This window comes from Hyla sarda, chromosome 8, assembly GCF_029499605.1.
Source record: "Hyla sarda isolate aHylSar1 chromosome 8, aHylSar1.hap1, whole genome shotgun sequence".
Taxonomy (NCBI): Eukaryota; Metazoa; Chordata; class Amphibia; order Anura; family Hylidae; genus Hyla; species Hyla sarda.
Window position 1 is genome coordinate 81,630,549 of NC_079196.1, and position 14,496 is coordinate 81,645,044.

The 14,496-nt window shown below is 41.8% G+C and overlaps 1 protein-coding gene across 1 annotated transcript; it reads left to right on the forward strand.

Annotated features, from left to right (window-relative positions):
• Positions 1 to 1,600: 1,600 nt before the first annotated feature.
• On the forward strand, positions 1,601 to 14,496 carry PRLH (prolactin releasing hormone). The gene is made up of 4 exons (XM_056534638.1): positions 1,601 to 1,746; positions 1,946 to 2,101; positions 6,983 to 7,024; positions 13,476 to 14,496. The coding sequence occupies exons 2-4, from the start codon at positions 1,954 to 1,956 to the stop codon at positions 13,640 to 13,642; spliced, it is 357 nt and encodes a 118-aa protein (XP_056390613.1). The 5' UTR covers positions 1,601 to 1,746; positions 1,946 to 1,953; the 3' UTR covers positions 13,643 to 14,496.

Genomic DNA, 14,496 nt, shown 5'->3' on the forward strand with positions numbered 1-14,496 from the left:
ATAATAATAATAACAATACAGTAATTGTTTATTTATGTAGCACCAACATATTATGCAGGGCATTTACATCACTAAAATCAGTGCCTGCCCCCTTGGGGCTCACAGTCTAATTTCACCTCTCAGTAGGATTTTTGGTTGTATGTTTAGGTATAAGTACACATTTTTAGCACTGTGGTGATGGAAAGGTTGTACTCGTGTACATTATTATGCAAGTGATATCAATCATTCAGGTGCATGCAGCTCTCAGCTCTCCAGAACTGTATGCGCAAAATGTACAGAGGGAATAAATGGCTGAAAATATGGTTGAGACCAGTAGTCAGTAATGTTTACTCCATTTGGAATAATATCCAACCGCAAATATTATTAAGTCCCACACGCTCGCTCCTGGCGCCCCGCCAGAACAGGTGTTCAGCCGCTACCTGAATAAAGAAGCCTGCTTTGACCGAAGTACCGTGAGTGCCCCCGTGCTTTCTTCTTTTTGCTTCGTTGAGATTGCCTTTTCTCTATATATGGGTTGCGCACCAGGTGAAGTCTAACTTTGCAGGAGTTGCTGTCCTATTGCTGCACCAGTCAAGCACCTTTTGTTCACCACTAGAGATGAGCGAACTTACAGAAAATTCGGCTCGGCAGTTGATGACTTTTCCTGCATAAATTAGTTCAGCTTTCCGGTGCTCCTGTGGGCTGGAAAAGGTGGATACAGTCCTTGGAGACTCTTTCCTAGGACTGTATCCACCTTTTCCAGCCCACCGGAGCACCGGAAAGCTGAACTAATTTATGCAGGAAAAGTCAGCAACCGCCGAGCTGAGAAGTTCGTGACGAATCGAATTTACTGTAAATTCACTCATCTCTATTCACCACTAACAACATTTCACCAGTGCCAGCATCTGTATCTCCTTTCATTGCAAATATTATTAAGACATGGCATCTACACATATAGGAAGAACTTATTTTAATATATAGGGGGACATTTATCATTGTTTGTTGCCTTTGGATTTAAAGGGGTATTCCAGTGGAAAACAATTTTTGTTTAAATCAACTGGTGCCAGAAAGTTTAACATATTTGTAAATTACTTCTATTTAAAAATCATAATCCTTCCTGTACTTATTAGCTGCTGTATACTACAGAGGAAGTTCTTTTCTTTTTGAATTTCTTTTCAGTCTTACCACAGTGCTCTCTGCTGTCACCTTTGTCTGTCTCAGGAACTGTCCAGAGCAGGATAGGTTTGCTATGGGGATTTTCTCCTGTTCTGGACAGTTCCTGACACAGACAGAGGTGTCAGCAGAGAGCACTGTGGTCAGACAGAATAGAAATTCAAAAAGAAAATAACTTCCTGTGGAGCATATAACAGCTGATAAATACTGGAAGGATTAAGATTTTTAAATAGAAGTAATTTGCAAATCTGTTAAATTTTCTGGCACCAGTTGATTTAAAAAAAAAAATTCACTGGAGTACCCCTTTTTTTTTTGCTTTAGTTTTGCTTATGTGTGACACGTTTATCATACTATCGAGAGGAGGAGTTGATAAATTTGGTGCACATGAGCAAAAAACAATAACTCCCTTTCTAACACCATTTTGTATTTCTATTTCCTTTCCTTGCAGTTGTGACTTTTTGTGAGACTTAAAAGTACCCACCATCAACATTTTTGTAAGCCAGGTTTGACCTGGCTTTGACTTGCAACATTTTGGAGGGGTTTATGACTTTTTGATGCCTTTTTGCGACATTCACACATCATAAAGTTGCTTAGGTAAGGCTGTTTGCTACTTTATTTGTACCCACAAAAGTCCCCATAATAAAAAGTGCTTAGGCGCACGTGCGACATTTTATGCACCTGGAGTCAGCAAAAAAAAAAACTTCTAAATGCAATGATAAATCTTCTAAAAAGGTATCTACTAAAATGCAGAAGAAAGGCATGTATGTGATGTGTCATTGTGTTCCCCTCGCAGTCTTCCACATGCCCTGCTGCTCTTCACCAGCTGTCAGTGGGTTAAAGAATCGTAGAATGAAACTGGGGTGCGCCTTTCTATCCTGCTTGTTGCTGCTGTGCTTGGTCATACCTGAGACTAAAAGCCGAGTACTGCAGCCATCCATAGACATCAGAAGTGAGTATTCCCAATAGGATGATCTGTATTAACCCCTTGCTTGTTGTATACTAGTTGATTGGCTTCTATTCCTGAAAAGTTTCTTTTTCTGAATATGCTGGGGTTTTTACTGTTCGTCCACTCTGATGAGTTCACTCTCTGTGGACCATAAAGTTACTTTGCCACTATATAATTGATGTTTTCCCAGAATGCCTCTTGTCTAATTTGGGTTTTGGAGCTTTAAAGGGTTACTCAGGTGGAAAAAAATGTTGTCAAATCAGCTGGTGCCAGAAAGTTAAACAGATTTGTAAATGACTTCAATTTAAAAATCTTAATCCTTGCAATATTTATCAGCTGCTGTATGCTCCACAGGAAGTTCTTTTCTTTTTGAATTTCTTTTCTGTCTGACCACAGTGCTCTCTGCTGACACCTCGTCCAAATCAGGAACAGTCAAGAGCAGGAGAAAATCCCCATAGAAAACCTATCCTTCTCTGGACAGTTCCTGACATGGACATAGATGGCCCCAGAGAGCATTGTGGTCAGACAGAAAATAAATTCAAAAAGAAAAGAACTTCCAGTGGAGCATACAGCAGCTGATAAGTTCTGGAAGGATTAAGATTTTTAAATAGAAGTAATTTACAAATCTGTTTAACTTTCTGGTACCAGCTGATTTGACGAAAATTGTTTTCCACCAGAGTACCCCTTTAAAGCCCCAAAACCGAAATTAGACAAGAGGTATTCTGAGAAAACTTATATAGTGGCAAACTAACTTTATGGCAGCTGATATGTACTGGAAGGATTAAGATTTTTTAATAGAAGTAAATTACAAACCCCTTTAAAGTTTTTTAATCGTAGTGAATAAGTGTCAGCACTTGCAATGGCAATGGTGCACATGGTAGAATCAAATCCAATAAAATTATATAAAGAAGATCCCAGCACTCACCAAGATGATTGCAATAAAGTTAGTGTTTATTCTTCTCAGGTCATAATACAGGACCCATTTCAGTGCTGAAACACGTAAAAAAGCGCCCTGTATTATGACCTAAAAGTTTCTCAATGGCATGCCAATTATATATTTTATTGTGTTCTTCCTCTTTTATATTGCTTAAAATGGAGCTGTCACCATGAAAGTCCTATCATGTTATAGAGCAGGGCGAGCTAAACAGATTGAGATATATCTTTGTGGGAAATGATGCAGGATGCATGTCACTTCTGGTCTTCCATGCTGAGGAGTCCAGTGGGCGGTCTTATCATTGAGCGACACTGCCCACTGGACTTCTAAGATCAAGGATTTCAATCAATAAGGTATAAGTTATACTGAGTCTTTTTCTATAACACTATATATATCAATCTGCTCGGCTCCTACTGCTCTATAACATGATGCTAATAGATTAGATAGCATTTTCACGGGGACAGGTTCCCTCTAAGTCAGTGTTTCCAACCAGGGTGCCTCCAGCTGTTGCAGAACTACAACACCCCGCATGCCTGGACAGTCAACGGCTTTCCGGGCATGCTGGGAGCTGTAGTTCTGCAACAGCTGGAGGCACCTTGGTTCTTCTTCAATGAAGTAGCATGGAGATTTCTTCCCAAGATACAGGAGTGTCAAAGTAATTTGCTCCATTTACTTTAGACAAGATAACACTTGTGTCTGCTAACAATACATTTCTGATACATCAGTAGGTTTCTTTCTTTTTATATATAAATAATAAAAGATTCTATAGGTAATTCTATAGGTATGCATACACCACAATATCTATTGTAAAGGCAGGATTATCCAGATAAGGGGAAGATTTCTCGAAACCTGTGCGGAATAAGAGTGGTACAGTTGCCCATAGCAACTACTCAGATAGCGTCTTTCTTTTTTAGAGGACTTTTTTAAAATAAAAGAAGCGATCTGATTGGTTGATATGGGCAACTGCTTCACTTTTCCTCTGCACAGGTTTTGATAAATCTCCCCTATAATTCAAGTTTAAATTCTGCCATCTAGTTCACCTTGACCAGAATAGGAGATGCTGATTGAGCCACAGTTATGAGAGTTAATGGGGGAGATTTATCAAAACCTGTCTAGAAGAAAAGTTGCTGAGTTGCCCATAGCAACCAATCAGATCGCTTCTTTCATTTTTGAAAAGGCCTCTGAAAAATGAAAGAAGCAATCTGATTGGTTATTATGGCAACTCAGCAACTTTTCCTCTGGACAGGTTTTTATAAATCTCCCCCAATGTGTTGGTTATAAGGTTTATATGAATGGTGTATCTTTTTAGAAAAACTAACAAAATACTTTCATTTTCTTCCATTCTCCATTACTGCATGTCATTGACATCTACAAAAAAAGAATGGGGAAGATTTATCAAAACCTGAATAGTGGAAGAGTGGTGCAGTTGCCCATAGCAACCAATCAGATTGCTCCTTTTATTTTTCAGAGGCTTTTTTAAAAAATAAACTGCACCACTCCTCCTCTTCACCGGTTTTAATAAACCTCCCCAATACCTCATGTAAAGTGGTTCAATGTTGAGGTTGATCATTGCCGATATATGTGTCAGTATGCAGATTGTATGTTATGTTTTATTGTGAGGAAATCAGTATATATTAACTATGTATGAGCAGAAGCTTACATAGACTGGTTACATTATTCTAGCTGACAGTAGTTTTAGTTGGGATAGAAAATTTAGCATGCAATTGCAAATAGCGCCAAATGGTTAAAGGAAATCTGCAGTGTATAACACTTATCCCCTAAGTGTCTGATCAGGGGGGAGGCTGAACCCTGGGACCCCCCGCAAATCCGCGATCTCCTGTATGGGGCCGGGGCTCTCCCGTGTAGAAGGCGTGTCGGCCGCAGCATGATGGTGCGGCCGACATGCCCCCTCATGTATCTCTATGGAAGAGGCGGAGATGCAGCATTCCTGCTTCTTCCATAGAGCTGTATGGGGGGCTCTGCCGTCAATCTCAGTGAGGTTGGCAACACGCGCATTAGCTGTGCACAGCCACAGCAATGCTGGGTCCCCGTACGGGAGATCGCGGGGGTCCCAGCGTTCGAACCCCTTACAGACATTTAAACCTTATAAGTGTTGTACACTGCAGATTTCCTTTAAAGGGTTACTACCATGGAAAACTTTTTTTTTTAAATCAACTGGTGCCAGAAAGTTAAACGGATTTGTAAATTACTTCTATTAAAAAGTCTTAATCCTTCCAGTAATTTTTAGGGGCTATATACTACAGAAGAAATTATTTTCTTTTTACATTTCTCTGATGTCACGACCACAGTGCTCTCTGCTGACATATCTGTCCATTTTTGCAACTGTCCAGAGCAGGAGAAAATCCCCATAGCAAACATATGCTGCTCTGGACAGTTCCTAAAATGGACAGCAGAGGTCAGCAGAGAGCACTGTGGTCTTGACATCAGAGAAATCCAATAAGATAGGCATTTCCTCTGTAGTATACAGCCCGTAAAATGTATTGGAAGAATTAAGATTTTTTAATAGAAGTGATTTACAAATCTGTTTAACTTTCTGGCACCAGTTGATTTAAAAAAAAGTTTTCCACGGGAGTACCCCTTTAAAAGGGTATTTCTAACTCAAAAAGATAACTCCTATTCACAGGATAAGGGATAACAAGCTGATCAGTGAGGATCATACATTGAGACCCCACCAGTCATGAAAAACTAACCCCCGCCCCCCGCAGAATAAATGGAGTGCGCCATGGATGTACGGACAGAAAATTGCTGTGCATAGTGTCATAGATTAATCAGATGCCATAGAGAATTAAAGTGCTGGTGGTACACTCCATTCATGCCCTCACCACAAGCACCACTTGAAGTCTTGACAGTGACCAGATCAGCAGCTACCAGCAAAAAATTAGCCCCCTTCTCTCCCACACTACAGAAGAGAAGCCACAAAAAGTAGGCCTCTTCTTCCTCACCAAAGAAAGGGCATAGTACCCAGTAAACATACCTCCATGCTCCATAGACATGTTGTAGCCTCAAAGAGAAAGAAGGCTTCCCTATTGCATGGGCAGAACTTGTTGGACCATGGAAGCCTCATCCTGTATTTATTGTAATTAAAGCATGTTGTTAAATGAACCAATATATACATAGGTCTAACCATAAGGGCTGCAGGGTTACGTTTGATTTCACTAGCTTTTCGCCTGATTTATAACATATCAAAATATTTAATGTACTGTTAACTGTCTCATTTATATGGTGCTAGTTTAATGCTGACAGATGAACAGTTAAAGGGGTTATCCAGCATAAGGTGATTTTAGTACGTACCTGGCAGACAGTAATGGACATGCTTAGGAAGGATCTGCGCTTGTCTTTGCTAAATGGCTATGTTGTGAGATTACCATAACACTGTGGCTAGCTTTCTGTGAACTTGTATTTCCTGTTTTCAGTTTTCTTGTTTGCCTACAAATCCCATGATACCATTTTCCTCCCTCCCACACATCAGCTACCCCATCCATTGAAACATAAATGAGCTGCAGACCTGTGGTTTTCAATCAGGGTGCCTACAGCGGTTGCATTACTTGCAGATTGATCCCTCCACCCATTGAAGCAGACAGGCTCCCTGTCATTAGCTGTGTAGTGAGTCAGGTCTCGACCGCATTGCAAGCTGGGAAAAATTCAAGACAGCAGTCATTTTGTGTGCTGTTAAAAATAAATATTGGGGTGAAAATCACATAAGAATTGTGAGAAAACCGTCACACACAGGTACAGACACTATATTATGAACTACACTAACTTTACAGCCCCTGTAGCATAGTCAAATAAAAAAATTCCTGGAATACCCTTTTAAGAACCATAAGATGGGAGCACAGATGTCTGTGGTAGTAGGAGACAGCAGCATAAGGTTTGTGTCAAGAGGCTTTTATTCCATCGTATCTAACTAAATATGTTTTGACCTTACCTAGGTCTATTCCCTAAAATGACAACAGCTGCACACAGGAGAAGTGGTATGCCTGTCCATGTATATAGTTATGTGTTTGTGACATCTGTGTATGTATATTTACAATGTCTGCATTTCACATGTTCATAAAAAACTGCTCTTTATATCTATGTAAATTCTTAGTTGTACTACATGTGCTCAACCATCTCAACACACTGGGTTCCCAAATATTGCAGATTAATATGAACTTCTACACAGTGGCGTACATAGAAGAAAAGGGGCCCCATTAGACAGATCAAAGTGGGCCTCCCGAGACAGAAATGTCTGGTTTATGTACCCTTGCTTTCCATGATCCTTAAAGGGGTACCCCGTTGCTCAGCGTTTGGAACTAACTGTTCCAAATGCTGGAGCCGGCGCTGGGAACTTGTGACGTCAAATCCCCCACACCTCGTTATGTCACACCCCGCCCCTTCAATGCAAGTCTATGATAGGGGGCGTGACATCTGTCACGCCCCCTCTCATAGACTTGAATTGAGGGGGCAGGGTGTGATGTCATGAGGGGGTGGGGCTATGACATCACAAACTTGCGGCGCCGGCTCCAGCGTTCGGAACTGTTTGTTCCAAATGCTGAGCAACGGAGTACCCCTTTAATTAAAAACACTAATCTATTTATTTGCTGACAATGCAAATCCGTGGGGGAAGAAGTACTGCATGCTTTCCTATCAGTAGCAAAAGGAATAGAACCAACCATTCCTGGGCCCCTTCTTTCCAAGGGCCCCATAGCAGCTGCATGGTCTGTCTCTATGGTAGGTATGCCCTTTGAATGTATATTAGGAATCAGTAAAAATATGGAAAAATGTAATCTGTGATTCAATTTTCATAGTATAGTCAAAGATTAGTTTTACCCAGATTTCCCTGAACACATTAAGTAACAGTTTTCATATACTTATATTGCTACAGGACAAAATAAAGACTATATATGGCATATACTCCTGCAGTGGTTCCTTTTATAGAATACTTGAGACTGAGTAGAACTTTATCAGTTTTTTCTCATACACAGCTCACTTAAACCCAAATGCATATTTTAATTCCATAGTCCGTAGTTTTTGCCTTATCAAACAGACACAATGAATTACCCTTTCTTCTAACTTTCTAGTACCAATTACGTTTAAGGATATAAACCAGCAATGTGTTCTAATATCCCACTTAGCTACACAGTTCATAAGGTTGAAAAAAGACAATCAAGTCCATCAAGCTCAACCTATATCTCTATTGTGTCCCTACTGTGTTGATCCAGAGGAAGGCAAAAAAGCCTTATGCGGCTGATGCCAATTGCCCAATACCAGGGGGGGGAAATCCCATCCCGACTCCATATATGACAATAAGAATAAATACCTGGATCGACGTTCGGTCCCTATAGATCTAGTATCCATAACCAGTAATGCTATTACTCTCCAGAAATGCATCCAGAACCCCCATCTGTGCTGGTGTAGAAACCTTCTTTTCTCTAGACGTAGAGGATGCCCCCTTGTTATAGATACAGTCCTGGGTATAAATAGATCATAGGTAATATGCAGGGGCGGACAAAGACAGCAGAGGGCCCCTGTGCAAAGAATATGCCTACCCCCCCCCCCCCCCCCAGGTAATATGTTTTCTAGGTAAGCGGGTAGTACGTTTGCAAGTAGTAAATTTGCTAGATAGGTAGGTAGAACATTTTCTAAGTAGGTAGACAAGTAGTACATTTGCAAGATATTTAGGCAGTTAGTAAGTTCAGTTGGTAGGAAGGCAGGTAAAATGTTTGGTGCTAGGTAGGTAGGTAGGCAGGTATAAGTTTGGTTGGTAGGTGGGTAGCCATGTAACATTTGGTAGGTAGGCCCTTTGTCCAGTGTTTTCCAAACAGGCTTTGACTGTTTGGGCATGCTGGGAGTTGTAGTTTTGCAACAGCTGAAGGAACCCAGGTTGGGAAACAATGGACTAAGGACCTACCTACCAAACCTGAGTGCCTCCAGCTGTTGCAGAACTAAAACTCCCAGCATGCCTGGACAGCTAAAGACTGTCTGGGGGAATGCTAGGAGTTGTAGTTTTGCAACAGCTGGAGGAGCCCAGGTTGGAAAATACTGACTAAGGAGGTGTTTTCAAAACAGTGTCTCTCCAGGTGGTCCAAAACTACAACTCCCAGCATTCCCGGACAGTCTAGTGAATAGTGAGTACAGCTCTGGAGTATAATACAGGATATAACTCAGTACATAAGTAATGTAAAGTGACCCTATACAACGTGACATCTTATACAACGGGTGGCACCCATTGTGCAAAATCTAACTATTGCGATAAATGAAGGCTCACTTTACATTACTTATGGTGGAAGCAGCAGGTCACTCACCTCGTCTCCTAAGGAAACTTTTAGATTTGACTGTTGTGAGGCTCCTCAGGTTCTGTTATATGAATGGCGGCTCTGGAGTATAATACAGGATATAACTCAGGATCAGTACAGGAAAAGTAATGTAATGTATGTACTCAGTGACCTCACCAGCAGAATAGTGAGTACAGCTCTGGAGTATAATCCAGGATATAACTCAGGATCAGTACAGGATAAGTAATGTAATGTATGTACTCAGTGACCTCACCAGCAGAATAGTGAGTACAGCTCTGGAGTATAATGCAGGATATAACTCAGGATCAGTACAGGAAAAGTAATGTAATGTATGTACTCAGTGACCTCACCAGCAGAATAGTGAGTACAGCTCTGGAGTATAATACAGGATATAACTCAGGATCAGTACAGGATAAGTAATGTAATGTATGTACACAGTGACCTCACCAGCAGAATAGTGAGTACAGCTCTGGGGTATAATACAGGATATAACTCAGGATCAGTACAGGATAAGTAATGTAATGTATGTACACAGTGACCTCACCAGCAGAATAGTGAGTACAGCTCTGGAGTATAATACAGGATATAACTCAGGATCAGTACAGGATAAGTAATGTAATGTATGTACACAGTGACCTCACCAGTAGAATAGTGAGTACAGCTCTGGAGTATAATACAGGATATAACTCAGGATCAGTACAGGATAAGTAATGTAAAGTATGTACACAGTGACCTCACCAGCAGAATAGTGAGTACAGTTCTGGAGTATAATACAGGATATAACTTAGGATCAATACAGGATAAGTAATGTAATGTATGTACACAGTGACCTCACCAGCAGAATAGTGAGTACAGCTCTGGAATATAATACAGGATGCAACTCAGGATCAGTACAGGATAAGTAATGTAATGTATGTACACAATGACCTCACCAGCAGAATAGTGAGTACAGCTCTGGAATATAATACAGGATATAACTATTATAATTACTAGGTTCACACTGAAAAATCTTCAGACAGCAATGCATTTCTGAGCGGATCTGCAAAAAGATCTGCACGGTCCTAGCGCCGCCCAAAGGGATCGCTTCTGGAGATTCATCAATGTGAACCAAGCCTTATACATGTGAGAAGGGGATTACACATGTGAGAAGGGGATTACACATGTGAGCAGGGGATTATTATAATCCTCCACTCACATATATGTAACATCTCTCCATCACATGTATAATCTAATAATCTCCTCCTCACATTTATAATCGCAAAATCAGATTATACATGTGAGGAGGGGATTATACATGTCAGGAGGGGATTATACATGTGAGGGTGGGATTATACATGTCAGGAGGGGATTATACATGTCAGGAGGGAATTATACATGTGAGGAGGGGATTATACATGTGAGGAGGGGATTATACATGTCAGGAGGGGATTATACATGTCAGGAGGGGATTATACATGTCAGGAGGGGATTATACATGTCAGGAGGGGATTATACACGTTAGAGGTTTATTATAATCCTCCCCTCACATATATTTATCATATCTCCCTCACATGTATAATCTGATAATCCCCTCCTCACATTGATAATCCCCTCACATATATAATATCATAATCAGATTATATGTGAGGGGATTATACAGGTGAGGAGGGGATTATTATAATCCTCCCCTCACATATATGTATTATCTCCCCCTTACATGTATAGTCTGATAATCCCCTCCTCACATTTATGGTCCCCTCACAAGTATAATCTCCTAATAAGATTATATGTGAGGGGGTTATTAGACTATACAGGGGGAGATGATACATACATGTGAGGGGAGGGTTATAATAATCATTATTATCCTCCAATCACATGCATAATTTCTCCCCCCCCCCCCCCCTCACACACACACACACACAATCCCAACCCTGCCCCCCCCCCTCCCTCCAATCCTCACCCCACCCCCCTGCCAAACAACCCCTACCCCTCAACTCACTTGTAATCCGGAAGATATACCGGTCCATCTGGCGGTGAGTGATGCTGCAGCCTGGAGGCCGTGTGTGGGGGCTGTAAATCACTGATAGAGAGGAGCGGAGGACTCCTCTCTGTTCCGCTCCTCTCATCTCTATGATGTCCGCGGCCCGCCGTGACGTCGCACGTCACGTCAGCGGGCGTGACTATTTCCCAGGCAGCCACAGCGGTCCTGGGATAGTGGCTGCCTGTGGAAGATTGACGGCGGAGGCGGTGGCAATGAATTAGAGAAAGGCCCCCTCCCAAAAAAGGTAGCGGGCGGCGGCGGTTGTGGGCCCCCTCCCTCCCTCCCTCAGTCTAAAATTTTGACGCCTGGCCCGCCTGTTTCCAAGCCTGGGATGTCATGACCAGGGCCCCGCGTGGGGGAAAAGGGGCTAGCTGCTTTTGGGCCCCCAGGAATGAGAGGGCCCGGGGCAGCCGCCCATTTTGCCCCACGTTAAAGACGGGCCTGGCCCCAGTGGTCAGTGAGTGACTGTCACTCACTGACTCGCTAACAGTTTCAGTTCCGGCTGGGCCCCCCTGGGCTCCTGGGCCCCTGTGCAGCTGAACAGGCTGCACATATGGTATGTCCGCCCCTGGTAATATGCCTCTACTGCCCTTTGATATATTTATACATAGTTATTTGGTCGTCCCCTAAGCCTTTTTTTTTTTTTTCTAAAGTATATAAACCTAATTCTGATAATCTTTCTGGGTACTGTAGTCCTCCCGTTCCCGGTATTACTCTGGTTGCCCATCTTTGAACCCTCTCCAGCTCCACTATATCTTTCTTGAACACTGGTGCCCAGTACTGTACTCAGTATTCTATGTGTGGTCTGACTAGTGATGTGTAGAGTAGTGTAACTATCTATCTAGTTGGCCTTTTCTAATTGGTCATTGTAGAAATAAGTTTATATTATAAAATAAAAGTTACATTTTAGTTTGTTAACACATGAAATATAAGGCCTTTTGTTAGCCCTTCGGGCTAAATTGTTGGTGACACTAAATTTAACACATTAATACCTACATATGTCTGCACTATAATAAATCGTTTCTCTGGAAAGGTTTAGCACTATTTGGGTACACTGTATGCAGTACATAAAGCTGTCTTGCCCTTTTTGGGGCACTGTCTCTATGCATGTACACAGCCTTTATGGTTTTTCCTGGAGACTGCCTGGTATCTGCTTTCCTCCTCACTATAAACAGACTATGTGAGCTGTCCTCCAAGGTTTCTCCCCCCGCCAACAATGTGAGCAGGTGTGTAACCCCCACCTTGCTGCTATCTCTAACACAAAGGGAGCAGGAAGTCCATCTGACAGATTTATCTTTCTCTAGTAGGAGCTAAAGGAAGAGAAATTTTAAAGAAGACTATTTAGAATGCTGATTTATTTACCATCCAGGAACCAAATCAACAATCAAAAGGTGTCCCTAGCCTGTAAATTGGCCTCCTTATTTCCTCTCTAACAGAGAAGGTGTGTCCTCCTTAAAGGGGTACTACCATGGAAAACTTTTTTTTTTTAAATCAACTGGTGCCAGAAAGTTAAACAGATTTGTAAATCACTTCTATTAAAACATCTCAATCCTTCCAGTACTTTTTAGGGGCTGTATACTAAAGAGAAATCCAAAAAGAAATGCATTTCCTGTGATGTCCTGTCCACAGTGCTCTCTGCTGACCTCTGCTGTCCATTTTAGGAACTGTCCAGAGAAGCATATGTTTGCTATGGGGATTTTCTCCAGTTCCTAAAATGGACAGCAGAGGTCAGCAGAGAGCACTGTGGTCAGGACAGTGATTTACAAATCTGTTTAACTTTCTGGCACCAGTTGATTTAAAAAAAAAAAAGTTTACCACTGTAGTACCCCTTTAAGCATAGATAGTAATATGGCTGACACTGATGTGGGATCATTCCTGCTCACACTCACAATGTGGCCATGAAAAAGACCTGGCAAGTGCATGTGTCTGAGCATCCATCTATATCACTGTGCATGATGTAAACTCTCTCTACAAAATCCTGATGTTTGTTATTATCTTTGAACAAGGAATTTTCTTTTGTCCCTCTGTTTCTACATTTCCTATTATTCCCCAAACTTCACTTAGTATAAAACTTACAGAATTCATTATTTGAAATATAAATATGTTTTCCTTATTTTCTTGCCGCAGATCCTGATATTGACCCATCATGGTACACTGGCCGCGGAATCCGTCCTGTGGGCCGGTTTGGTAGGAGAGGCACTACCTGGGAAGACACTCGGAATTCGATGTACAGGCCACTGAGGCAGACATGTGTGCCAATAGAAGACAGCGCCGAGCTGAATGACGATATCTAAAACCTCATGTGTCCTGGTGTTAAGTCATTTTTGCCTATGTATATATTTAGGAGATAACCATGGCCTTTGAAGGGGTATTCCGGCCATGGACATCTTATCCCCTATCCAAAGGATAGGGGATAAGATGTTTGATTGCTGGAGGTCTGCCGCTGGGCCCCCCTGCGATCTCTGTGTAGCACCCACATCCTATGCCGGGCTGCTGCTCCAGTCTTGGAAACCTCTGTGCCTCTGGGACTGGAGACATGATGTCACGCCATGCCCCCTCCATTCATGTCTATGGGAGGGGGCACGCCCCCTCCCATAGACATGAATAAAGGGGGCGTGGCATGGTGTGACATCTCCAGTCCCGGAAACACAGGTTTCCGAGACTGAAGACTTTGGATAGGGGATAAGATATCTATGGTCTGAATACCCCTTTAAATTGTTCAATCACTAGTGAGAAGTCTCTGTCAGAGACATCTACGTTACAAATTGAAATTATATGCTATATTCATATTCTGTTTTTTTTAATCTTTTTATTAGCCACTCATGTATACAATATGTATTTATTTTTTATTTATTAATGAATTATCTTCAATATCACTGACACTGTAGACCTGTACAAAGAATGCATCCACATTGGTCACTGCCTCCTATGAAGCTCATAATCTTATATCTGTCTCAAGTATACTCCCCATTTGAGGGCCAATTTTTTATATGAGAATGGTATACCCTGAAGTACCTGGAGAAAACCCAAAGGACCAGGGGCCTCTTCAATCAGCAGGGGGTTATGGGGGTCAGACCCCCACTTATAACCTATTGATGGGTTAAAGGGGTACTCCAGTGGAATTTTTTTTTTTTTTAAATCAACTGGA

Excerpts from the sequence above, each read along its gene's own strand:
- PRLH (XM_056534638.1), top strand. The coding sequence starts at position 1,954 with ATGCCCTGCTGCTCTTCACCAGCTGTCAGTGGGTTAAAGAATCGTAGA. Across the intron at positions 2,102-6,982 it reads GCCATCCATAGACATCAGAA|GTCTATTCCCTAAAATGACA; the intron begins GTGAGTATTCCC and ends GACCTTACCTAG. Across the intron at positions 7,025-13,475 it reads AGCTGCACACAGGAGAAGTG|ATCCTGATATTGACCCATCA; the intron begins GTATGCCTGTCC and ends TTCTTGCCGCAG.